The sequence below is a fragment of the Pelobates fuscus genome, chromosome 5 (assembly GCF_036172605.1).
Source record: "Pelobates fuscus isolate aPelFus1 chromosome 5, aPelFus1.pri, whole genome shotgun sequence".
NCBI classification, from domain to species: domain Eukaryota; kingdom Metazoa; phylum Chordata; class Amphibia; order Anura; family Pelobatidae; genus Pelobates; species Pelobates fuscus.
In genome coordinates, this window is record NC_086321.1 from 295,720,549 (window position 1) to 295,748,502 (window position 27,954).

Genomic DNA, 27,954 nt, shown 5'->3' on the forward strand with positions numbered 1-27,954 from the left:
ATGTCCTTTTTGTCCAATTTAATAGCAGGAAGCAATTGATTTGTTTTCTATACTTTGCAACAAACTAATGCTGATGCTACCACTGCAGCTCCTACCACAGAAACAAATAATTCAATTACATTAAATAAAAAAAAACTAAATAAAAAAAAAAAAACTGTCAGATATAGTCTATAAGCATAGAATAGGAATCCTCAGGGACACACTTTAAACGGTCATTTCAAAGGTTGCTTAAAGTTACATTTCAGTCACTCATTTACCCAGTATCATACCAGCCTATCCTCTCTTCAGTCAATATACCATTCACCTCGTCCATTAAGAGTTATTTAAAAATGCATCCACCTCCACAATTTACGAATCTATTAACCCATTTGAAAAAAAGACAACATTTTTATGTTTACATCATATTTTGTTTATTTGCTCATCTACTGCAAGCTACGTGAATTCACAATATGGATCCAATTTGAAAACAGCTTGGAGAGAGAGATTCTATGATCCATATGGAGTCTGTTAAACTCTAGTCCTGTGACCAAACAAGTTGTTTAGCGGTACTGCTGTGCACGCTGCCCATTAATTAAATTCTTGAATCTCTGGCAAGATTACAGCCTTTGAGGGGAGAATAATAGCAGCCATGGTTGATCTGATCAACTATGTTCTACTAGAAAATAACTAACACCTAGTCCTCTGTGGCACTAAAAAGGTTATGCACCCCTTGTTCCTTAGGAGTCAAGAAGTTTTAACATACACTCCATGCTAAAAAGTGCCACTAGCCAAGTTCTTTCCAATATGGAGAGGGTGAGGTGTAATAATCCTTCATATACCGTCAAAACGTAAAAACAGATTTATAGAGAGATATAGCTTAAGTACACAAGGACAAGATGCAAACGTTGTAGTGTTTAAACATGACACTGTGGTCATATCAATGCTAAACTGGCATGAACCTACGCCTGTTTAGTACCTTTTTCTACTGCATTTCTGTCAAGAAGAGGAGTGTTAAAATGAACAAAAAAATTAAATAAATAAACCTGATTTATATTATTTTTGGGGGAGGTGCGGGAGGAGTGTGTATAGAGTAAGGGGCTCTCAGATTATTTCTATGAAAATTGCATGTGTATACTTAATGCGCTTTACAGATAAATTTAAAATATTGATGTATTGATATCAGAGGATGGGACTATGGATTAATTAACTGCTGTACAAAGCTTGGGTTATGAAAAAAAAAATGTGCTTACAAATTTCCTCATATTAAAGTGTCAAATTATCCATGCTGGTCATGTACTTTGTGAAAAACACATTTACTACTGTGCGTCTCCTCCTTAAAAATAGTATGTGTTAAACAGTTTACAAGAAAACAGTGGGGGGAAATCTATAAAACGGTCACTCATAGAACAGCAAGCAGAGTTCTGAATGGTGAGCAACAACCATGAAAACAAAAGTCAAGTGGTTTCTGTTGATTCCATTGGTTTAATGGCTAGTACCACTTACTGAGACAGATTTATAAACCTCCCCTATAGTTGCAATTTTTTTCAAAAAAATAAATAAATTTAAAAAAAAAACACAACACCATGCATGTATACAAATTGTCAAAGATCTACACCACCCTTTAGAAGGGTGAAAGCAGCTCAGAAAGGGCATGTAACCTCCATAACGGTTAAAGTTGAACACTTTGTGCATTACCCAGTTTTACGCAGTAGTAGAACAAGTCTACCATCAACAATAACCCCAAAACGTAACATTTCTGTTCCAAACCACTGCAATAGACCATGTAATGTCAAGCAGTGAGTGCAGAATAATGTGAGTTAATGGTGCAAAAAAAAAAAAAAAAAAAATTCACATTTTGCTAATTTACTTTAGGAATTTTCTTGTTTACATTGAAACCTACTAATATTTAAATTCACAATGTCACGACTGAATAGTTCATTGAAGTGGATGGGCTGCTATTCACACTTCTTTTTAAAGTAAATTTTAGCGTCTGACCAAAAAGGTGTGGAAAAATACAAAAAAATAAACACCCGCACACAACACAAGTGGGAAAGGGCTATAGGGCCATAGGTGGAGCATCACATGTAAACCTTGCGTGCAAGTATCTTCTATCAGAGGGCTGGAGGGCCAACTGAGAAAATGGAAGATAGCAACAAGTCCATGTCATGAAATGGAACAGGACATTCTCAAGTGAAGGTGCAAATAGTAATGGTAAAGAATTTTTTTTTATATATATATATTTGTCTTTTGCTTTGCTTAACAGCACCGAGTGCAGACAGATTAGCAATGTGCCTTCCCAAACACAATGTGACTGCTGGCAATTACCAAGCAGGTGGAAGGGAGATGGCACAAGGAGTGTCTTCAAAGCCTAGCTGACCCAATATGACTTCAGTATGGAAACAAAATATTGCAGACCAAAACATGAAATTAAGAGGTTAGTAGGAATGAAGATTAAAATTCCCATTTGCAGGCAGGGAAAGTCTCTCCCTGCATGGAAACACTGTTGGTACTGCCGCAAACTCTAACTCCCAATGATTGCTGAAGTACATGCGTCTCCTGATACCACTCATGGACTGCTGTGGATTCAAACGTTGGAATGAGGGTCACCTAGAAATCAAAACATAATTCAATATTATAAGGATGACTTGGTATAATGGTTCACTTGCATGAAATGTTTTAATACATTTTATTCATCAATTTTTTTATTTTATTAAGTTTGCCATGCAATTAAAAAACAAGAAACTCCCTTGGTTCCTACTAGCTTTATGCCGTTCACAGGCAAGAAGAAAACGGTGGGCTCGAGTGAGCGTTCCTCAACGGTCAGATTAGTATAGGTTTGAATCATAGAACAGGGATGTCTAAATGGTATATTCTCAGAAGTTGCAGAACTAAGACTACCAATATGCTTTGTCATTCTTTAGAATGGCAAAGTATCATGGAAGTTGTAGTTCTATAACATTTGGGGATCTATCTTTTGAGCATCCTGCCATAGAAGTCGTGTTTAGGGAAATGTTACATATTCGCCCATCAAAGCAAAGACCCGGCCAATGAATCTTAGCATCACAAGTTGGAGGGAAGAGAGAAGAGAAAAGAGAGACTACCCATTTAGTCCTTAACCTTTTGCGTAGGTTCTAAATCACCAATCTGTAAAAATGTTTTCCTTTTCATATAACACGAAGATTTAAGCAAGACTGTCAACCTGGCCTGCAAGTGGTGCAGATATCTTAGAGCGGTCTATGTCAAATAATGTAACACGCAATAATACAGTGCACCTTATTTGTGGGATAGTAATGTGATGCATTTCATATTCATTAACCCCTTCTAAACCTGATGTATACGCATTTTGCGTTCATCATTGTGGATTATAAAATATATAAAATCATTTGAAAGGTGTGTGAATATTTACATGATTTTCTTTGAACACTTTGATATGATTAATTATAACTAGTTATTGGAAAAGACTGATCACTCACATGTAACAGAGCCTACAATTAATTGCTCCGTGAGATCAATATATGATTTATAGGCTCCGTTACATGTGACTTACCAATAACTAGTTGTGTTTTTCAGTACCATCTGCACTACATTGTCGTATACCATTTCATATATACTTCGTATTTGCGGGTTAAGTGAAACCCTTCACAGGTTGTATTTATATAGCTCTCCACTAAAAGTTATAGGTGTGCCATAAGTTTGTTTGAACTTTCCATCAGCGTTGAAGAAACACCAAGTAATTTTATTTATAATACTGGCACACTAATGCTTATAAAATGGTCTCTTAACAGAATGCAAGCAACATTGTTGTTAATTATATGCTTAAACATTTCCTTGGCTAGATTCTTATTTCGTGCTGTGATAAGAAAGTGCTGTCTGCCTACCTGAAAACAACCGTGTAAGCTTTGACAGATTCACCTCTAAACGGATTTCTTAGAGAAAATGTAAAGAAAATAAATAAATTAGGAAGACAGACCTGCATGTCTTGTGGCCAGTTTTTTTTTCCAGCAAGTAGAGAGTCCAAAATCTGGCGAGTGACTTTTTCCTTTGCAGGGTCATCCCCACTGATGATGTAGCAAGAAGAGCGTACACGCTTAAAAAATTCTTCCTCTATTGTAAATGCCCCATATCCACCAGGCAAATAAGCAAGATCAACATAAACTGGTAGAGGTGGAGGGGAGGGAGAGCTGGATTGGGGTGGTTTCATAGGAGTGACTAAGAGATAAGAGACATAGATTAGGTAGGTTCGTGTGTATGTAACACACACACACACACACACCACCACCCCCCCCCCCCCCCCCCCCCACACCAGAATAAATTCATACAGGTTGGAAGTAAAAAATAATTATAGATAGATAGATATATAGATATAGATATATAGAACATGGGGGGTGGTTGCACTCACCTGAACATGCTTAAATGGGGTGCTGCTGGGGGCCATATTATACAATAAACAATACACAAGATCCAGCGCACTCTCCTATCTACTAAACAGCAACTTCAATGTTGACAGATTTTATTAGTTTTTAAAAGGTTTTGTTTAAAAACACCTTATCTAGGCAAAAAAATTATGGTGATTTAGTTACATTATATGATCATACATTGCAACTAAATCCCCATTATTTTTTTGCCTAGATAAGGTGTTTTTAAACAAAACCTTTTAAAAACTAATAAAATCTGTCAACATTGAAGTTGCTGTTTAGTAGATAGGAGAGTGCGCTGGATCTTGTGTATTGTTTATTTAATATATATATATATATATATAGACATTTGAACGAACAGATTTTACACCCAACAGATATAAAGCATACAACAGGCTTGATATTACATTAAAAGGTTGCCTACCTGAAGTTCTGCTTACTCCAGGGGCAGCTTTAGCGACATTTCCAATGCTGCGCCTGCCTATAACTTGTTTGGCATCCACTCCTGGGCGTGGGTTGGGGAGAGCCTTTTCTGCTCTATCTGAACCAACCCTGGTCTTAATTCCAGGTGTCTTTAAACGGTCATTCTTAGGGTTGGAGGCAGAGGGAGGACGGGGTGATGGCTTCTTCTCCCCATGGTTAGTATGCATGGCTTCTGGGTCAACCATGCATGTGCTTGGCTGCGGTGGCATGGGTTGGGGATCACGCAGAGGGGCAGGAATGGGATCTAAAGGTCTGGAAGAATTGTCTACATCAGACTCAGACTCTGCATCAACAGCAATAGAAGGACATTCATCTGGGCCAGAGTCAGAAATGGTTGGCAGTGATTCACTGACTGAAGTAGGGGGTGTTTCTAATCCATTAGGCAAGTTTTTGTCTGTAGAGCACAGTGGTTTTGCTAGCTCCTGAGAAAGGTCACTATCGCTATCCCTGGGACTTGGCACAGCATCAGATTTAGGGTGCTCAAATTCACAGGGGGATACCAAGCATAGATCAACATCATGGGGAGATGCAGATCTCTCAGACGGTCTTTCATGCTCTACATGTTGAGGGGAGCACACTGGCAAAGATAAAGTTCCTTTGTTTGGAGTGTGCAATTCTGGAGATACATCTCTAGGTGACTCACTAACTGGAGGAAGGGTCTGCTCAAAGGAAGAGATAGACAGGGATTCATCAACCTCTGTTGAGTGTGGAGAGCCCACCTCAGCAGGAAGAGATGGGGTTGTTATTGTTGGAGAAACATCAGGGAGGTCTTCACGGAATGGACTTAAAGATAAACAACTGGTGTGTCTTCCCTGTGAGGAATTTGAATTTTCTTGAGATGATTTGGGTGGAGCTCGCCAAGAGGACGAGTTCATACTCCTTCCATCTGTAGAGGGAATAGATTGGCAACAATTCTGACCCAGCAGTGCTGGAGAGCAATGGTCTGAACTTGCTGGAGAAGCCATCTCTAGAGTCCTTTCATCTGAACTACCACAGAGATCAGCCAGTTCATCTCTCACTTTGTCTTGCACTTCTAAGGTGGTGGGTGTCAGATCAAAATTTACACTCTGTTCACTTCTAGGAGTATTAGCCAGTGGTGACACTGGAGCCAGCCCCTTAAGAGGACTGGTCTCCAAGTAACGAAATCCACTGGGACTTTCCGGCTCCTCTGGACACAAACCATTATCTGCAAAAGCAGCTAAATGCACATTTGTTAGTTTTGAAGGCTCATCGCAGGCACCTTTTTCACAATCTTCACTAGGCTCCTGTGTCCCATGAGCAGTGTTGCCTGAATTTTGAATGGTACCATCAATCACAACTTTCTCTGCAGAGTGCTTAGTCAGCTCCCCACTGACTGGCTTCTGTGTAGGCTTTCCTTTTCCAACTACTTTGCCAGACGTATCCTTTTTTACAGAACTAACCTTAGAGAGAGATCTACGGGTGTCTGTAGGTGTTTTAATACTTTTCCTAACGTCTTTAGTGGCAGTTTTTACGTTTTTGCCTTCATCTCCCTTGAAGTCTTTCCGATGATCATCTTTAAGATCTCTTCGTGGATTCTCCACTCTACCATCAATACTGGGTCGCATATCCTTCTTGCCATCTTGTTTTGTTACTTCCTTCTTATCAGTTTGACCTTCATCTCTTTTTATTGGTTTCTTTTCCTGTTCTTTCCTAACAAACACTTTATCTTTAGTGGCCTTCAACCTTGAATCTTGCTTAGGTTTATCAGCTGATACTTCCATTTTGACCTTGGCCTCTTTCAGCTTTGCTCCCTCAGTTCCAGTATCTTTGGTAGGTACTGTTTTGCTTTGGTCTTTCCCTTCAGATTTGGCCTCTTTCCTTTCAAATTTAATTGGTTTCTCTTTGCTTATAACCTTGTGTTCAACACTAAGCCGGCCAGACCCAGATCTTATGCTCTCCTTGCTGTCTGTCCGTCTAGGTATTGCTCCACTTCTATTACTACTTTCAATCAATTCCAGATCCTTACGAGTTGTGACTGGATCCTTCAAAAAATCCAAGTGTTTTAGTTTCTCCAAGCCTTCCAAAATTTTATTTTGAGGAGTACAACCTGGGAACAATACCCTCACAATCTTCTCAGTGGGGGAAGCGGGATGCCAGACCAATAAGGCACAAACAGAGGTTAGGCAGGAAATTGGCAAGTTGGAGACCTTGTGCTTGTCACTTTCAGTCCATTGCTTGGAAAGGGATTCAAACTCTTTGCTGCCTTTAACTGGGTTCAATATGTACATTTCTAGTCTTCCCACACCCATCTTTTGAAACAGGATAGTTGGTTCCACCCTTGGTACATTAAATCTGTACAATGGTTCTGGCTGAATATTCAGCTTCTCCAAATAATTCAGAGTAAGTATAGCCTCCTCTCTGACCCTAACCATGTTCAGTTCTTTTTCTGGGGCTATCTGCACATCTACAGTGTTAAGAAATACTACACCTATCTCTGGAGACACTAAGTTCTTTAGCCACTCTTCACTTGGTGGTGGAGCTTGGGAAGGGTCCTCTTCCACCTCTGCAATCTTCCTTTGAAGTAAACTGTTTATCCCAGGTAAGCTGTCAATGCCCAGGTGAGTAAGAAGGATTGAATCTACTCTATCTAAATGTCGTACCAGCTTCCAGAATGGAGACCTAGCATCTGAACCTCCATTTACCAGCATATTAAACCCATTTACAGAGAAAAAAGCAGAGTCACCTCTGCCTCCAGGAAAGACATAGCAGCATGGTTTAAACAATTTTAAAAAGCCCACAGTTGAGGGTGGCTCAAGCAGCTCAAAGGGAGAAGGTGCCTCAAGTGATTCTGAAAGATACTCTGCTAATTCTTGCAATCCTTCTGTCTCTGCAAAGGCCTGGTCCATATTAAATCTTAACTCTATGAAATCTTGGAGGCTACATTTATCCAGTTGGGAAATATCCCAATCCAAGGGGCAAACAACAGTCAATATGACACGTGCAGAGGGGTCCGACAAACTCAGTGTTTCTCCAATCTACAAAAAAAAAAAATGTTATGTATTTTTTTTTAATTACAACCATCACCACGTTTGTGACATATATTGTATATAGGTGGGACACGGAAAGTGGGCTCACCTCTTTGTCAGTAAAGATCTGGATAAAATCTTTAATGGAGAACCCTCCACCTCCTTGTAGAAGCACCTCCCCAGTTTCCTCTAAGAAAGGGCCAGTGAAAACTAGCAGCTTCTGTTGAGACTGATGACAGACCAGATTCCGAATCTAAAAAAATAAAAAATAATTTGTTTAAAAAAAAAAAAAAAAAAAAAAAATGGATCTCTATAGGTTCAGGAACACATATGTATGAAAAGACAATTTGTGTGTACACAAACCACAGTGCAATAAGTGCTTAGTGAAATGTAAGCAGAAAAGAACCTCCCTGAACAGGGTAGAGCTTCCCCCGAAGACTTCCTCTTGTCTTCAATGAAATATTTAGAAAAAATAGGGGATGATACTTTCACTGAAGTTAGAAAGCCTTTAGGATAAATTCCTTTTTTCAGCATAAATGCCTTTTCAGAATCAATTCTTCCATCTATATTCAATGTCTCATGAATCAGCTGAGATGTATGTGCTCAGGAGAAAAGATGCAATAAAGTTGTAGTGCACATTCAAAAGTATAATAAAAATAAATGTAATAACTTACATCACAGTATAAAACAATGTCGCTGGCAACGGAGAGATTACACCCATTGTTTTATACTGTGATGCAAGTTATTAAATTTATTTTTATTATACTTTTGAATGTGCACTACAACTTTATTGCATCTTTTCTCCTGAGCACATACATCTCAGCTGATTCATGAGACATTAAATATAGATGGAAGAATTGATTCTGAAAAGGCATTTATGCTGAAAAAAGGAATTTATGCTAAAGGCTTTCTAACTTCAGTGAAAGTATCATCCCCTATTTTTTGTACACAAATATGTATTCCTGACCCTATAGCACTAAACCCACCAATTAGGTGGCTTGCCGCCCCTGGCCCCTTCTGTCCCCCTATAAAAGTTTAAAACTCAATTTCCAGCGCCGCACGGGTCTGCGGTGTTGGCTCCACCCCCTTTGTGGCAATTAAATGGAAGATTTTTAGCTAATCCAATGCTTTCTAATAGGGAAAGCATTGGATTGGCTAAAATCAGCACAGGGCGGGGCCAAATGTTTTGGCCAATCAGGACCTCCTCATAGAGATGCATTAAATCAATGCATCTCTATGAGGAAAATTCAGCATCTCCATGAAGAGCGTGGGGGAAGCTGAACGGCAGGGATGCCTACTGTCCAGCCCTGAGCCAGGAAGCCCCTCCAGTGGCCATCTGAAGGATTCCCTGGGGCAATAACTTCTGATGAAACACCAAGGTAAAACGTGTTAAGTGTGTATCTAGCACCTATGTGGATTGCTTTATAAGTATATACTTCCATTTATTTGTTTATATTAAATAAAGTTAATCCTTTTAACCCCTTAAGACCGCAGCCAAATGTACAAGTTGTGATCCAAAAAAAACGTAAACAAAACCTGGCATTTGCGCTATATGTCTGTCCAACCGTAATTCACCTCTTTCATATTAAATGCACCCACACTTATTATAGATCATTTTATTCAGGGGACACAGGGCTTTCATTTAACATCAAATATTTAGGTATGGAACATAACTTAATATGAATACAATATAAAAAAAAAAAATGAGAGAAAATAAGATTTTTTAAAATTTTCTTAGTTCTATGTGACATTCTAACTGTGAATGTCATAATACTGTTTGCTTTTACTGCAATAAAATACACATATTTGTATTCAGCGATGTCTCACGTGTAAAACAGTACCCCCTATGTACAGGTTTTATGGTGTTTTGGGAAGTTACAGGGTCAAATAAAGCATGTTACACTTTTCAGTTTTTTCACATTGAAATTTGCCAGTTTGGTTACGTTGCCTTTGAGACTGTATGGTAGCCCAGGAATGAGAATTACCCCCATGATGGCATATCATTTGCAAAAGTAGACAACCCAAGGTATTGCAAATGGGGTATGTCCAGTCTTTTTTAGTAGCCACTTGGTCACAAACACTAGCCAAAGTTAGCGTTCATATTTGTTTGTGTGTGAAAAATGCAAAAAACGAATTTGAAAGCCAATTTTGGCCAGTGTTTGTGACTAAGTGGCTACTAAAAAAGACTGAACATACCCCATTTCCAATACCTTGGGTTGTCTACTTTTGCAAATGGTATGCCATTATGGAGGTAATTCTTATTTCTGGGCTACTAAACGGTCTCAAAGCCAACGTAACCAATCTGGCGAATTTCATTGTGAAAAAACTGAAACGCAAGCCTTATGTTTGACTCTGTAACTTTTGAAAACACCCTAAAACCTGTACATGAGGGGTAATGTTATACTCAGGAGACTTTGCTGAACACAAATATTTGTGTTTCAAAACAGTAAAAAGTATTACAGCAAAAATATTGTCAGTGTAAGTGCCGTTTGTGTGCGAAAAATGCAATAAATTTCACTTTCCCTGACGATATCATTGTTGTAATACATTTTACGGGTTTGAAACACAAATATTTGTGTTCAGCGATGTCTCCCGAGTAAAACAGTACCCCCCATGTACAGGTTTTATAGTGTCTTGGAAAGTTATAGGGTTAAATATAGTGCTAGCAAATTAAATTCCCTATACTTTCGTCATGGGTTGTTAGGCAGGTCCCGCTAATTGTAATTAATTAGGATACCTAATTATGTAAAATTATTACATAAATATATATATATGTAAAATTATTATATATCCACGTGTGTGGATATGTGGATATATATATATATATATGTATATAATTTTTTTACAATTATTTTTATTTATATATAGGTATACATATAGTGATGTATACGTATATACTTAGGTATATACATATAATTTCGTTCTACGTGTATTTTGATATCTATATATATATATATATATATAAATATCAAAATACAGTTAGAACGAAATTTCACACATATATTTTTAATTATTTTTTAATTTTTTTTTAACGTATTTATATTTTTATTATAATATATATATATATATATATATATATATATATATATATATATAATTATGTATATATTTAATCAATATCCTCCTACGTGTATTTTGATATTAATATATATATAAATATAAAAATACACTTAGTGTGTGTGTGTGTATATATATATATATATATATATATATATATATATATATATATATATATAAATAAATGATCTAAGTATATTTGATGTGTAACTGTAATTTATTTATTTTTTTAACTAATATTTTATTTTTATTACAGGAGAGGGGCAGAGACAGTGTCAGCCAGTGATTTTACATCACTGGCTGACACACAGGATCAGTGATCACAGTGACTGCCTGTCACTGTGATCACCTCCTGCAGATCACGGTAATTGGCCACAGGGGGAGTGCCTGGGTGGCCAGGCATGCCCCCCACCGTGATCTGCAGGGGGATCCTGCCTGGAGTTACTATGGGTCAGCCAATAGGCTGACACATAGTAACTCTGATCGCAGTGACAGGCTGTCACTGCGATCAGATCGCAGGGAGAGGCTGTCTCTGCATTCAGATCAGAGACAGCTTCTCACTGCGATCATACTCTGCAGATCGCGGTCACTGACCGCAGGGGGACTGCCTGGGGGGCCAGGCATGTCCCCCGACCGCGATCTGCACAGTGAAAATGCCGCGGCTCCATGTGTCAGCCGATTTTAAAATCGGCTGACACATGGTAAATACCGATCGCAGTGACAGCCTGTCACTGCGATCGGAAGCTGCAGACCGCGGTCCCCAGGCACAGGGGGGCTGCCTGGGGGGCCAGGCATGCCCCCCGACCGCGATCTGCGGCGGCCATGTGCCGTCGGCCACGTGGGGGGTAAGACCGCCCAGGACGTACTATGCCGTCCTGCTGCGTTTAGAGCCGCCCAAATAAGGACGGCATAGTACGTCCTGCGGTCTTAAGGGGTTAAATGTAATTTATTTGGGATTTTCTTTGGATTATACTCTATTTCTCTTCTTGGCTTCCTATCTACATATATCCCAGGTGGGGGTTATATCACCAAGGCATTACAACACCAGAGCAGGTCCATGCTTTATCTAGTAGGTTATTTATACCTTTTTTTCCCACAGTCTGCCCTTTACTGGCTGCACCATTGAATATTCTCCTGTTTATCTTTTTATACATGTGACATATTGGAAAGATTTACCACCACTTCTGCCGACAATATATCCTGAGACAGGGATTGTACCGTCAACGCTTAATACAGCAGAGCTCTTTGAAGCTCTAGAAAGTGAGTGTGCTTTTGGCGTGATATTACATCTCACTCCCCTCTTGACATATTGCACCATCATTTTTATTTGTCTGTTTCTTTGAGATACTCAATTACTGTGTAAATCCAAACAAAGGATTCTATCAACATATGTATGTATATGTACCTGTACTATATGATTTCACAGAAAATTTATTTTTTTTGTTTTTTTCAGTTTTTATTCTTATTTGTTCACAAGGTTTTGGGGAATCCTTGTTAAGTTTGTCTGCTGCTTGTTTATTGAAGTATATAGCGAGCACCTTGCTTCTTGTATCCATACTTATTAACCCCTTAAGGACACATGACATGTGTGACATGTCATGATGCCCATTTATTCCAGAAGTTTGGTCCTTAAGGGGTTAAAAAGACACAGTCACCGGAACAACTATAGCTTATGTATTTGTTCTGGTGAGTAGAAACATTCTCTTCAGGCTTTTTGCGGTCAACACTCTTTTCAGAGAAAATGCAATGTTCACAGAACAGCTTAGTGATAACACCACTGCCCACTCCTCAGATGGTTACTAAAGCCGCTTCCTTGAGCAGTGCTGCAGAGTTAGCAGCACTGCCATTTAGAGTCTCCACCCTCTGCATGGAGACACTGAACATTAATCAGAGATGCACTGATTCAATTCACCTCTATGAGGAGATGCTGATTGGCCAGGGCTGTGTTTGACTTGTGATGACTCTGCCGCGATCTGCCTCCTTGAAAGTCTCAGCCAATCCTATAGGGAAGCATTTTTTTTTAAATCTAGTTTTTGTAGTTCCTATTGAAACACCCCCCCAAAAAATGAAATATACCTCATTGGACGCCGACTTCTTATCCGGGTTAATTAAAACAAGAGTCTCTAAGGTGTCTCCAGTATGATGCAAGCTTCGTTGTCCTGTAACAAAGGTAATGCAGTATAAAATTCCACAGTAAACATTGAGATGAGTATATACGGTATTAATATTAACTTGAGTATAAGCCGACCCAAATATAAGCCAAGGTACCTAATTTTACCACAAAAAGCTGGGAAAACGTATTGACTCTATTATAAGCCTAGGGTGGGAAATGCAGCAGCTACTGGTAAATTTAAAAATAGATCCCCATAAAATTACATTAATTTAGGCATAAGTAGGTTAAATGTTTTTGAATATTTTTTACTTATAGTATGTGTATATAATGAGCGCGCGCGCATGCCTATAATGAGCGCGCGCGTGCCTATAATGAGGACGTCCAGCGACGCTATAGCACAGAAAAACCTGTGCTATGAATCAGGAAGTGCACTCTAGTAGACAGCCACTAGAGGAGGAGTTAACCCTGCAAGGTAATTATTGCAGTTTATAAAAACTGCAATAATTACAGTTGCAGAGTTAAGGGTAGTGGGAGTTGGCACCCAGACCACTCCAACAGGCAGAAGTGGTCTGGGTGCCTGGATTGTCCCTTTAATCCCTGGTGGTCCAGTGGTATCGGCTGAGCAGTGGGAGGGCCCAGCAGCAAGCTGTGACTTACCTTCTGTGGCAAACCTAGCCACTTCTGGACTATAATATAGAAAGGTTGTCTGTAGGCTGTACTGTGTGCTATGTATATTTTGCTGTGTGTGTATTGTGCTATGGTGATTCGCATGCTGGCAGCCGTAAGCTACCAGCATACAAGTACTTCGTTCGACGAACAGCGGCTATCTGGGCTGTTCGTCAAACGACTTAGAGTCATGTGGCGCTTGTTAATTAGAGGCTACCGACCATGCGGCGGTCGGCCATCTTGGATCGTCTATTCTTCAGCGGTGTTTGGTCGTCGAGCGCCTGGAACTGAAAACGGCTACTCGACGATACGAACACTGCTGCACTTCCAGGCTGTTCGGGAGCCCGGTTTACTCCCCTTTTCCCCCCCCACGCTGTGCAGGTCCTGCCTCCATGACCGCGATCAATCTTGATGACCTCAGCCTATCCAAGACTTTCCCATAAGAAAGCATTGGAATGCTATTGCGCATGTGCGGCAAAACACCATGCTGCACCTATCTGCATCTCTTCGTATAGATGAACTGAATGAATGCATCTCTATGGTGAACATTCTGGTGTTCTGTTTTTTCCCCCTCTTTTGTGCTGCTGCTGCTTGATTGATTGGGGGGAGTGTTCATTAATTGCACCTGTGTGGGATTTGTATCCCTATAAAGGCACACCCCTAACTCACTGAGCTTGCTCACATTATTTGGAAGCAGACTCTATTAAGTGGACTCTTTCAAGTAGGAGTTAGAAAACCAGGAGTTGAACTAACTAGGGGTTTAAACTATCAAGGTAATTTTTAAAAAAAAAATTATATATCTCTCTATCTATCTATCTCTCTATCTATATAATTTATTTATTTTTTTTTTTTTTTACTTATTTATTTTTTTTATCTGTATCTGGGGAAATGAGTGTTAGCAAGATTGTTAGTTTAACTCAATGCGCATCTTGTTGCATGTATGGATGCCTGGATGTACCCGTCCATGGTCCATACCTCTGATGGTTGTGTGCGAGTGGCTTCTCTGGAAGCTCAGATTGGAGATCTCGAGAAGAAAATCGCAACTTTGAGGGAGATCGACAATCTTGAGAGGAGTTTGCTGCTGAATGAGCAGAGTTTAGTGGGGACAGGTAGTGGAGAGGGAGGAGATATGACAGATGGGGAACAGGCATGTAGCTGGGTGACAGTGGGGCGAGGAAGCAGGGGGGGAGGGAAGAGGAAAGGGCTAGCTAGTCCTGATTTGGTGCAACCTAGCAGATTTGCCCGTTTGAGGGAAGATGTTGGGAGCATCAGCTCAGGAGTAGCTGTATTAGAGGAAGCGGTTACTTCTAACAGCCGAGGTGACAGCCCCTCTAGTACGGGTGGGGATCAAAATGTAAGGAAGGCAAGACAGGTTGTGGTGGTAGGGGACTCTATCATTAGGAGAGCAGATAGGGCAATCTGCCACTCTGATCGGCTCAACCGAACAGTTTGCTGTCTCCCGGGTGCTCGGGTCCGGCATGTTGCTGACAGAGTGGATGGATTATTGGGAGGGGCTGGGGATGACCCAGCGGTCATGGTCCATGTTGGTACCAATGACAAAGTAAGAGGAAGATGGAAGGTACTAAAGAATGATTTCAGGGAATTAGGTAGCAAACTCAAGAAAAGGACCTCCAAGGTGGTATTCTCTGAGATATTACCTGTGCCACGTGCTACAGTGGAAAGGCACCGGGAGATTAGAGAGGTTAATGCGTGGCTGAAGTCTTGGTGCAGGAAGGAGGGTTTGGGGTTTTTAGAGCACTGGGCCGACTATATACAACCTATATAGTAGTGATGGATTGCACCTAAACGGAAAGGGGTCTGCAGTGCTGGGGGATAGGATGGCTAGAAGGTTGGAGGAGATTTTAAACTAGTAGTAGGGGGGGAGGGTCATAGCAATCTACAAAATGGAGATAGGACAGAAAGGAGATGGGCTTTAGAACAGTATAAGGAGGGTGGAGACGGGGGGAGGGGCAAGCTCAGAACAGAGAAGCTATGTAATGTTGGTAATTCACAAAATAAACAAGAGACGCATGATATTAAATGTATGCTTACTAATGCAAGGAGCCTAAATAACAAAATGGGGGAACTAGAGGCATTAGCATACACTAAACAATATGATATAATAGGCATAACTGAAACATGGTGGGATGAGACACATGACTGGGCAGTTAACTTAAATGGGTACACATTATTTAGGAAGGATAGGAAAAACAAGAAGGGTGGTGGGGTATGTTTGTATGTCAACCATGATTTAAAGCCAAATCTTAAGCAAATTGAATGCGATGAGGAAAATGTGGAAGCTTTATGGGTAAATATCTGCTTGGGGGAAAAGAAGGGAAACCAACTATTGGTTGGGATATGTTATAAACCACCTAATGTTAATATTGACGAGGAAAAACAGCTGTTTGAGCAAATTGAGAAAGCTGCAAATCTTGGTAACACTTTAATTATTGGAGATTTTAATTACCCAGACATAAATTGGGACATAGGGACTAGTAGCTCAGCAAAGGGAATTAGGTTTTTAAACTTGTTAAATGACAACTTCATGTCACAACTTGTACAAGCACCAACTAGAATGGACGCTTGTCTGGACATGGTTTTAACAAACAACGTTGATCTTTTGACCAACATTCAAGTAGGTGAGCACTTGGGAAATAGTGATCACAATATAGTGTCCTTTGAAATAAACTCAAAAAAACAAAAGCACATGGGGTATACTAAAACATATAATTTTAAAAAGGCCAATTTCAATAAGATAAGGGAAGCTTTACAATATATTGACTGGCATAACCAGAACACGGAGGATAAATGGATCATCTTCCAACAAATATTAGAAAGGTACATTTCTCAGTATGTACCATTGGGAAATAAGTATAAAAGAAACAAATTAAAACCAATGTGGCTTAGTAGAGAAGTAAAACAAGAGATTAAAAATAAGCAAAGGGCATTTAAATCAGACAAATCAGATGCATCTTATAAAAGATATAAGAAAGCAAATAATGCGTGCAAAAAGGCAATTAAACTTGCTAAACTTCAAAATGAAAAAATGATAGCTAAAGAGAGCAAAACCAACCCCAAAGCATTTTTTAAGTACATAAATTCCAAAAAGCCCAAAAATGAAAGTATAGGTACACTTAAAACTGAAACGGGGGTGTTAGTTAATGAAGACCAAGAAAAGGCAGGAATTCTAAATAACTATTTCTCCTCCGTATATATTAAAGAAGAACCCATGGCAATAGATGTGCAAATGATTGCTACTAAAAACTTGCAGAATAATTGTAATTGGTTAACTCAAGACAATGTGCTGCAGCAACTAAAGAAAGTTAATATAAACAAAGCTCCAGGGCCTGACGGTATCCATCCACGTGTACTTAAGGAACTAAGTGTAGAAATAAGTGAACCTCTGTTTTTAATCTTTCAAGATTCTTTTCTTTCAGGAAGTGTTCCGGAGGATTGGAGGAAGGCAGATGTGGTTCCTATATTCAAAAAGGGTTCAAAATCCTTGCCTGGAAATTATAGACATGTGAGCTTAACTTCTGTGGCTGGTAAAATATTTGAAAGGTTATTAAGGGATTATATTCAAGAATTCCTTGAGAAGAACATGGTTATCAGCAAAAATCAGCACGGTTTTATGAAGCACAGGTCATGTCAAACTAACCTAATTGCGTTCTACGAAGAAGTAAGTAGAAGTATAGATCAGGGTGTTGCAGTGGATGTGATCTATTTGGATTTTGCCAAGGCATTTGATACAGTTCCACACAAAAGATTAGTGTTCAAACTCAAGGAAATCGGTCTCGATGAAAATGCTTGTTCTTGGGTAGAACATTGGCTTAAAAACAGAATACAAAGAGTTGTCGTTAATGGTAAATTTTCAAGCTGGACAGAGGTGGCAAGTGGTGTCCCTCAGGGGTCTGTTCTGGGACCCCTTCTATTTAACATTTTTATAAATGATCTTGAAGACCGCATTGAAAGTCATGTTTCAGTGTTTGCAGATGACACAAAACTTTGTAAAATAATACAATGTGAGCAAGATATTACTTTGCTGCAGAAGGATTTAGATAGACTGGAGGACTGGGCACTCAAATGGCAGATGAAATTTAATGTTGAGAAATGCAAAGTTATGCACTTCGGCGTAAAGAATACACAAGCAACGTATACCCTTAATGGAAGCGAATTAGGGATAACAACACACGAAAAGGACATGGGAATTGTTATAGACAACAAACTATGCAACAATGTGCAATGTCAATCAGCAGTGGCCAAGGCCAGTAAGGTATTGTCATGCATGAAAAAGGGCATTCATTCTCGGGACGAGAATATCATTTTGCCTCTCTATAAATCACTGGTAAGACCACATATTGAATATGCTGTGCAATTTTGGGCACCTGTTCTAAAGAAGGATATCATGGCACTAGAAAAAGTGCAGAGGCGGGCTACAAAATTAATAAAAGGAATGGAACATATCAGCTATGAAGAAAGGTTAACAAATTTAAACCTATTTAGTTTAGAAAAACGTCGCCTGAGAGGGGATATGATAACATTATACAAATATATTCGGGGCCAATACAAACCATTGTGTGGAAATCTATTCACAAACCGGACTTTACATAGGACACGAGGCCATGCGTTTAGACTGGAAGAAAGAAGATTTCGTCTAAGGCAAAAGAAAGGTTTTTTTACTGTAAGAACAATCAGGATGTGGAATTCTCTGCCTGAAGAAGTGGTTTTATCAGAGTCCATACAGATGTTCAAACAGCTACTAGATGCATACTTGCAAAGACAGAATATTCAAGGATATAATCTTTCAATGTAGGGTAATATGTGCTTGATTCAAGGATAAATCTGACTGCCATTCTGGGGTCAAGAAGGAATTTTTTGTCCTAGCTTGTTGCAAAATTGTGCTTCAAACTGGGTTGTTTTTTTTTTGTTTTTTTTTGCCTTTTGGATCAACAGCAAAAAACAGGTGTGAGGAAGGCTGAACTTGATGGACGCAAGTCTCTTTTCAGCTATGTAACTATGTAACATCAGCGCCTCCATGCAGAGCATGGGGACTCTAAATGTAGGTGCTGCGTACTGTGCAGCACTGACCCAGGATGCACTCTAGAAGCAGTCTGAGTGACTTTCACTAGAAGTGTTACTAGGCAATAATGTAAATACTGCCTTTTCTCTGAAAAGGCAGGGTTTACATTGAAAAATGTGGAGAGACAGGTTATAGACACGAGAACAACTACATTAAGCTGTAGTGGTTCTGGTGACTATTTTGTCTCAAGAATTGTTTGACATTGAGAAACTTGGCTCCTAACTTTTTTTTGCTGGCTACTAGATTCAAACCAAATTTGTCAAGCCCTGCCTTAATTAATTAAAAAAGAAGGTTTGAAAGGTTTTCATTGCGGGGAGAGGGGCTACACCACCACAAAATTAAGCATAAATCGGGGCGGAGCCTAACCAGCGACCAGAGAAGACGTGCACTCCACGAGCTCCGGCAGAACAGGCACAAAAACGGCATATAAAATGAGCAAAAATGCCACTAACCTCCTGCAAGGGGGCCCATCGGTCGGGGAAGACCGTCCCGAATCGACTGATACCGAACCCGACACCCGGGACTACCGGACACAGCAAAGGCAGCGTGGGGCCTACCACGGGAGGCGGCAGAGAAAGGCGGCCACCTTCCAGCAAGATGCACACAGTCGCCTGCGAGCATGGAACACTCCCTCCCCCCCCTATGGACCGGTGGGGGACATCCCGGTCCCTGCCAACAGTGGAGCCCTACGCCCAGCACCCTCCGACTACACCCGCGACCAATCCAAGCAAGGCGGGCGGTGGGGCCTCCAAAATGGCAGAAGCATATGGCGCAGCACCACAAGACACCTGCAAGCCTGCTAGGCAAACGACTCCAGTTGCCCAACCAGCAGAGGCACGAGCCTGCAGGGGCTCATCCACGACGACCGCTCAGCAAGAACCACAGAGAAGGAACACTGGCACCCATCTCCAATCACACTCCCTGGAAGCCCTTGACCTACTCTGCTCGAGCTTCCACACGGCACTACGTGACAGGGGAATGTCCTACCTCCAAGCGGCCCAAATGGTGGCATCATGGCTCCGGCCGGTGACCCGCCGACGCCTCTACGGATCCCCACTGCAGACCTTCAGGGCGGTAATCCGAGAGATTGTTAGCTTTCCACATCTCCTGCCATTCTATACCCGCTACTCCTCTCCAAGATCTTTTTCCCCCCATGGTTCTTTATTAGGACAGCTGTACCCAATCTCTCATCTCCGAGCAAAGGTGCATAGATTCGTTCAGACATACCTGCTCAAAAACTGTCCATATACATACATACATACTAATAAAAAAAATTAAAAAAAAAAAAAAAAAAACACACACACCACCACAAGTCTCCCCCCCCCCCTTAAGCCATTTTGTGAATGGGAAACTATGAAATGGCTTAGAGTGTCAGCTGACACTCTTCGACAATTTACGTTGCCCCTGGCTGAGGCTACCGCTCAAGATTTAGGCTTAGTACATACAACTCCAATGACAACATGCATGAGCTTTTACACATATCTAAAACCGCTTGCAAAATATGCAGATCTCATGTGTGAACCCATTGCAAGAGCTCCTCTTCAACGAGCCTCCCCCAAATAACACGTTTTTATTCAGGTTTTTAAGATAAACTTTCAACCGTGACAAGTGGACATATATGAAAGAAGGAGCTACTGAACACATTCACATTACAATGCAGAGAACACTTTAGCATTGAGTTCGACAACCGGTATACGTGTTTTAACCCTTGTTTGCATGCCCATTGCGATTCAATGTATAACCATTAGGGGGGTTGCTCGACTGAGTTGGACACCGCTATAGCCGCCAGCAGCGCTGCTCTATGGTATATTGACACGTTGGGTAGACCCTGTCCCCCGTCTCTTATTGGTCGTTGTAGGAATCTGAGCCACCCGTACTTTGCGGTTTGCCCATATAAAGCGAACAAACATCCTCTGGATTGTGGCTAAGTAGGATCCGGGCAGTCTCATGGGGATTGTGCGTAGTAGGTACTGATTTTGATCGCTGCTAGCCTACCCAGCCATGAGAGATATTTGCCCTCCCATGTCTGAAGCGTGTCAGTGAATGACTTGATTTGTTTAATTTAAACAGAAGGGGCAGGTGGGAGGGTGAAGCAGAAATGTAATGTGGTCTCACCTCCAGTCAAATGAAAATGTTTCACTGAGGTGTTTCAAGTGATCTCTTCGGACTTGTATGCCCATTGTTTGGGATTTGGGGACATTCAATTTGTAGTAAGAGTTATGGTCGTATTCGTTAATGATATCCATAAGGTTCGGCATTGAGACTTGGGGTTGAGTCAGTGTTAATAGGACATTGTCCGTGAATAAATTTAGTTGGAATTCCCTGTCTCCAATAACTACTCCATTTATGGACTTATGTTGCCGGATAAGTTCTGCGAGCGGCTCTAGAGCAATTACATATAGCAGGGGGGATAACGGGCAACCCTGACATGTCCCATCAGTTGAAGGGCTCCAAAGTGAAGCCCGCCGTCACCACTTGTGCGGATGGTTTGCAGTACAAGTCCCTGACCGCCGAGCAGAAGGTGTCCAGCATCCCATATTTGTGGAGAACTGCCTCCAGAAACTTCCAGCTCAGACGGTCAAAGGCCTTCTCCGCATCTAGTGAGAGTGTCACACTATATGGTGCCTGTGAACGTGGTGTATGATGTCCAGAACCTTTATTGTGTTGTCCCCCTCCCTGGCGCCCCTTCACAAACACAACTTGGTCATTTTTAATTATGTGTGGAAGTATTTCCCCCATTCTGGTGGGGTAGATTTTCGCAAAAAGTTTTGTATCAGTGTTTAGTAACGATAAGGGGCGAAAATTTTGGGGATAAGTGGGTGGTTAACCTGGCTTGGGTAGCGCGATTATATGCACCTTCAGCACTTCTAGGGGTAGTTGTTGCCTTAAAACTGCTTTGTTGAAGGTATTTGTGGGGTGCAGGGTAAGGGCCTGTTGTAGGTGCTTATAGTAACAATTAGCAAAGCCATCCGGTCCCGGAGCCTTCTCTGCGGGCAGGGAGGCAATAGCCTTCAACACCACCGCCGTGATTAGGGCTGAGAGGTATGCCTGTTGTGCGTGGGTGAGTTTGGGCAAGTGGACCTTGTCTAGGAAGGCGGCTTTTTTGGATTCTTGTGGTTGGAGTACGCTTGAGTCGTCCCGGAGGTTATAGAGTGACTCGTATTTTGCAAATGCGTTGCTAATGTCCTTGGGTGCTACTACTATCTTGTTCCCTGTGGGGGGACAACATATACGCTATTTTTTGGACGGCCTGTTGAGTTCTAAATCTTTAGACTAACAATTTGCCTGCTTTATTACCTTGTGGGTAGTTCTGTGCTTTAAGCTTTTTCAAGTGGAAGCCTACCTTGTCTAGGTTACACAATGCAAGTCTGTTTGATATTTTAACAGTTGTGATTGGGATCTTTTTTTTTTTTTTATAGAAGGATGCTCGTCGTATTAACAGTCCCCGTATCACGGGTTTGTGGGCCTGCCATAGAGTATTTCAGATAACATTTGTGCGGTCATTATCTTTGAAATATTGTAATATTTCTGCCTCCGTGTCTCTAAACACAGTGCTCATGAGAGACAGCTGCTTTACTAGTTGCCACGTGCGCCTGTGGGTAGGGTCGTATAGATCTTTAAGCATCAGTTCAACTGGGGCATAGTCGAACCAAGTGATCGGTCCTATCTCGCATTGGTTTGTTTGGTTCATGCTCAGGCCAGAGACAAGAAAACCCATCAATACGAGAGTAGGTATTACGTACAGAGGAGAAGGTATACCCCCTTTCCCCCACATGGGTGGCCCTCCACACGTCGTATAAGTGGTATTCGTGGATGAGCTCTCTCATTGCCTTACCTTGTTTTTTTTAAGTGGAGCAATGAGGGCTCTGGCTGAGGCCAGAGTTGTGTCTAGTGCGGGGTCAAACACATGAGTAAAGTCTCCACATATAATTGTGGTGCCCTTTTGGACCAATTGCAGTTTTAATATGATTGTGGAGAAAAAAAATTTTGTTTGCGTTCGGGGCGTATATATTTGCTATAGTATTGTGCATATTGTTAAGCGTGCCCACTATAATGGCGTACCTGCCATCTGAGTCTATAAGTTGGGAGTGTAGGAGAAAAGCCACGTTCTTGCTGATCAATATCGAGGTACCCCTAGTTTTGTTGGGGGAGGTTGCGTGGAATTGGAACGGATAGTCTTGTTGCAGAATGGCTGAGTGAGTCCCTTTCATAAAGGGAGTCTCTTGCAGGCACATCACATCAATTCCCTTGTTTTTGATTTCCCTAGGTGGTGTTGTTTCACTGGGATGTTGAGTCCTCCAACGTTGTGTGAGGATATCCTCACTGTGGCTGGTGATCATGAAACTGTGTATCAATGTGTAGGAAAACAGTGGTCGGGGGGTCCCCCCTGTCCCAGTTCGGTCGAACTAAGGGGATGTCCCCATGTTACCGGAGGGTGGTCTAGCGCATTGTCTGGCTTCAAAGGTGTATGCTTTGGTACCCTTACCGATTTACCCATGGAAGATGTATGTCAGAGCATAATCTGATAACAATAAACAAATAGAGTACCAAAAAAAATAAAAAAAAAGCGTTTGTTTTACAATTTCCTCAAAACAACATGCCGAGCTAAGAACAAAACACTGAGAGAATGTAAAATGAAGCAGAACAGCTAGCAGCAAGAGGAGAAAGAAACAAAAAGAGGTAAAGAAAAAGAAGAAACTAAACCGGTCGTCCCCTACTGCTGATCCCCAGATTACGCAATACATCACAAAATTCCTCCCAGAGTACTCAACTCTTATCCTATCCTTGCATGGTTTCTGCAGCAAAGTGTGCCATCTGTTCCCATACATAATTGTGGATCAAAATAGCAAGAACGGTCGCTGCAGTGGGGATTTCTGCAGCTCTCCAGCACCTGATGAGAGCCTGTTTACCCGCCTGAAAAGCAAGCAATTTCTGCACCCTAGAAAAGATGCAATAGGGCCATACCTGGGGACGGTTATGTATAGATGTTAAGTATAATTGATAGATCCTTTTCAGCTCTCCCAAAGGAAGGGAGGCTGGCTAAACTTTAACTAAAAGTATTTAGAAAATTATAATTTGAGTGTGTGTTCCTCTGATCGCATTGGGAAAGGCAATTTTACTTCCCTTTTTTCCCCACGCCGTGCCAATCAATCTTGATCTCAGAAAAGGCCTAAGCTTTCCCTTAGGAAATTGCAGTTCTGCCTTAGGAAAGCACTGGGAGGCTATTGCGCAACCGCTAATCAGCATCACCCCATAGAGATAAGTCTCTATGGGGAAACATTCAGCGCCTCCATGCTAGGAATCACCTCTAGTGGCCTCCGGCGTTACTGTCGCTAGAGGTGTTACTAGGCAGCAATGTGAACACTGTCTTTTCTTTTGACAAGCCTGCAGGGACAGGCTATAGACACCAGAACAAGTACTGGTTCTAGTGACTCGTGTTCCTTTAAGAATTGTATTTTTGCAGCTGAAATTTAAGCTCCTAGATTCCAAGCATATTTATCAAGTCCTGATATAAAAGTAGGACTTAAAGCAGGGCACCAGGTCACCATGGTGACTATAAATTTTGCCCTGGTGCCTGAGTTTGTTAGCCCTAGCTCAACGGAACAATGGAGCCAGCCAGGGCCGCACTGAAGGCGGATGGCTGAGGCAGCACGAGAGGGAATAGTGACCTTCCTGCAGCTTCTCTCTGCTTCCTTGCACGGTTTAGTGATGGGGGCTGGAATATTATGTAACTCCGGCCGGGCATCAATACAGAGTGCGCAGGGAAGCTGAGAGGAGCTGCAGGAAGATCACTGCTCCCTCGTGAGTGTGTATGTTCAGGTATCTGCCCCCTCCGATCACATGAAAAAGGTGATTTTACTCACCTATTCCCCATGCCTCATCGGTTTTGCTGTAGCTGGTCCTGCCTCCATGACTCAGATCATCAATCTTTATGATCTCAGCTAAGCCAATGCTTTCCCATAGGAAATGCAAACTGCCTTTGAAAAGTTAGTGTTTATATTGAAGAGTCTACAGGGACAGGCTATAGACACCCGAACAACTAAATTAATCTGTTGTGGTTCTGGTGACTAGTGTCCCTTTAAGAATTGCATGTTTCTCATTGAAGTTTAAACTTAGTTAAAAAGGCTCCTAACTTTTTTTAGCTGGCTCCTGGATTCCAAACTAATTTATTAAGCCCTGACTTAAAGAAGGAAATGTGTTGTGAAAAAAAGGCTTTAAAAATGTGACCAGAAGGGACTATGCCCTAACACTTCCCAAGCAAATTAATCTTAGAACAGCAGGCACATATAAATAATTGTAGCAGCATACAAAGATTAGAGATAAAAATAACTCAGAAAAAACAGCATTGCCTCAAGGAGATTCCAGAAAAAGTTGACAGGTCTCTAGTATGAGTGTCTAATACCTAAAATATGACAACAGTTCCCGTGTGAATTTTTATCATGCCCACAAGCCAAGAGGAAGGGCCATTGGCAGGCATCAAGCTTATCAGACTTCTCAGCTGAGAAGCAGCTGGGAATAGCAGTGACAAAAGAAGCTTTGAATTCAGAGAGCATAGGAATTAATCCCTGTGACCATAAGGACATATGTTAATAGAATGATTAACTACACAAAGTTAAAGGAGTTAACCATTACATTTTGAATATCAGTATTGGCACAAAAGGATATATAACCTTTTCCTAATTGACGTGTAATTTACTCTTAAGGTGAACTAGGAGGGTATGGATGCTTAGGCTACTAGCATTAGTCACTGGGCTATGTTATCAGTCAGTCCTCACTCACTACATCAGGCATATTACATTTGTCAAGCCCAAGGAAACTACAGACAACCTGACCAAGTGCAAAGTATCCCCCCTAGAGATATCAGCAAGAGTCAAAAAAATGTGTTGTGCAGAAGTGATTTAAGCACATGGTACATGACAAATAGTGGATCTCTAACTGAATATCAAGGAGAAAATTTATTTTTAAATATTTTATAATTTCAAGCTCCTTACCTTTAACTTCTGTGGAGAATGTGGCAGAATGACGGGACACAAACAATTTTAGCTGATCATCCAAGTTACAAGAGGAAGGATCGATATCCCATGTGCAAAAGCCTACATGAAACAAAAAAAATAAAAGAAATTATTATTATTATTATTATTATTATTATTATGCCAACAAATTCCGTAGCGCTGTACAATGGGTGGACTAACAGACACATAATTGAGATCAGACCACTGGACGTACAGGAACAGAGGGGGTTGAGGGCCCTGCTCGATGAGCTTATATATTTCTTATTAGATTTTGATGGAAGCATAATACATTACATTGTGAAAAATAACAAAGTTTACAAAACAAAGATATTCTTCAATTTTATCCATTTGCTGCAAATCAAGCCCTGACTGTACAGTGACAAGTTATTTGTATTAAAAGTTATCAATTCACTGTACCTTAGGGATTAAAAGGAACACTCCGTGTACCATAAACCATATTGTGTTTTAGTGGTTAAGGCCAGGAGTGCATTAGCACCCAACCAGGGTACATAGTCAAATCATACAGCTCATTGGCTGAAAAAAATAAATTAAAAAATTTCACAGTAGAAGACTAGATGATCCCTGCAAAATTATCAAACCATTTGTATGGTTTGGATACTTAATTTGGGAGGTGCCAGAAGAGTCCTGGCCCCATTAGCACTACAATGTGTTTAAAATGCTACTTAATCACTTTGTTTATGCAGCCCTAGCCACACCTCTCCTGGCTGTGTCTCCCGAAAAAGGTTGACTTTTTAAGTAGATCATACAGTACAGTTTGTTTGCCTGAGAAGTTCTTATCTCTTGCTGCTAATTGAATCACACACAAATAATGTTGCTGGAAGCTCAAATGGCAAATAAAACAAGAGAAATTCTAGGTTAAACACATTGTGTAATATGGGAAGTTTAAAAAATTAGACATCTTTTTATGAAGGAAGGTTGTGTGAATCACTGTCAGTGGAAGTGTGGCTAGGGCTGCATAAATCCTAAACAGAAGAGAACTGAAAATACTTCTAGTGGACGATCAACAAACAAAAACTAAAATGGTTTAGATGCTTAGGGTGTCCCTTTAAATGTTTTTATTTATTTTTTTAGCAGATCCAAGTATTTTGCTTACCCAGTGATAGAATCTTGGTCCAGCAATACTTGTGTAGTGAAGAATTATTGCACATATGCACATTTGTGTACACTCTAACTTTTAATTTATGCAAATGAGAAAAGGCAAGTATATGCATAAATGTTTCTCAAGACCTGGCATTAAATAAGCTTTATTGTTGAGAAATATATATATATATATATATATATATATATATATATATATATATATATATACACACACACACACACACACACACACACACACACATACATACATACATAAAGATCTGCACACCAGTCAAAGAATTCACTAAATTGCAGTAATGTTAGTAGTATCACTGCAAATTATGTACAGTATTATAGATCTTTGCAAGACGTCTATTACAGGGGAGCTCTAGACTTTTTGTAAAGAGCAGGTAATGCAGCATTGATCTGTGTGTTCAGCCCGGACAGCCATATAGAGTATATTATACACCGTATGCACACGGTATTGATGTAGCAATGCCTGTATGTACATCCTGAGTCCCATACATACAGTTACATACAAAGTACATGCACTGCGAAACTCAGCCAGCCCCCCACACATCATCCCAGTCTCTTACCTCTTTTCAGCTCGCTAACGGCTCTATTGATAAGCTCGGGCCCCGGACGGATCTCGCCACACAGTACCAAAGCGGAGCACCGAGGATGCCCAGGACCCGCCCGAGTCGCCGCCATTTTCCCAGTGACATGGGCACGCAAAGTAGCACGGGAATGAAGTCAGCGTCGGCCATTCACATGCGGACAGAGGCTGGACACGCCCACAGTGGCAGCCACGCCCATTAGGGGTTTAAAGGGTCCTGTGCCTGACAGGCGGTGTGAAGAAGTGTGGAAGGTGTCAATCAATGTACACGTGGGATCCTCATCATCTCTTCATCTATCATGTGTCATCTTAATAACGGGCACGGGTTTCCTTCTCTTTGGATAGAGCGTGCAGAAACGACTGCTTCATGCAATTAAAACAAAACAATGTAATACAATGAAGGTGCTGAAAATAATAATATTAAAACGTTATTTCAGCTTGTTA

The 27,954-nt window shown here is 40.9% G+C and overlaps 1 protein-coding gene across 1 annotated transcript; it reads right to left on the reverse strand.

Moving 5' to 3' along the window:
- Positions 1–312: 312 nt before the first annotated feature.
- On the reverse strand, positions 313–27,623 carry MAP1S (microtubule associated protein 1S). Its single transcript, XM_063455464.1, has 7 exons — positions 27,491–27,623; positions 25,773–25,874; positions 12,998–13,080; positions 7,974–8,117; positions 4,819–7,873; positions 3,950–4,188; positions 313–2,586 (listed from the first exon to the last, which is right to left on the reverse strand). The coding sequence occupies exons 1-7, from the start codon at positions 27,603–27,605 to the stop codon at positions 2,431–2,433; spliced, it is 3,894 nt and encodes a 1,297-aa protein (XP_063311534.1). The 5' UTR covers positions 27,606–27,623; the 3' UTR covers positions 313–2,430.
- Between the last annotated feature and the right edge of the window lie 331 nt (positions 27,624–27,954).

What these genes read in the sequence shown, in the direction of transcription:
- MAP1S (XM_063455464.1), bottom strand. Translation starts at nt 27,605, where the DNA reads ATGGCGGCGACTCGGGCGGGTCCTGGGCATCCTCGGTGCTCCGCTTTG. An exon ending in AGATCTTTACTGACAAAGAG is followed by an intron (nt 7,874 to 7,973) that starts GTGAGCCCACTT and finishes TTTTTTTTGTAG; the next exon opens with ATTGGAGAAACACTGAGTTT. An exon ending in TGGAGTAAGCAGAACTTCAG is followed by an intron (nt 4,189 to 4,818) that starts GTAGGCAACCTT and finishes CTTATCTCTTAG; the next exon opens with TCACTCCTATGAAACCACCC.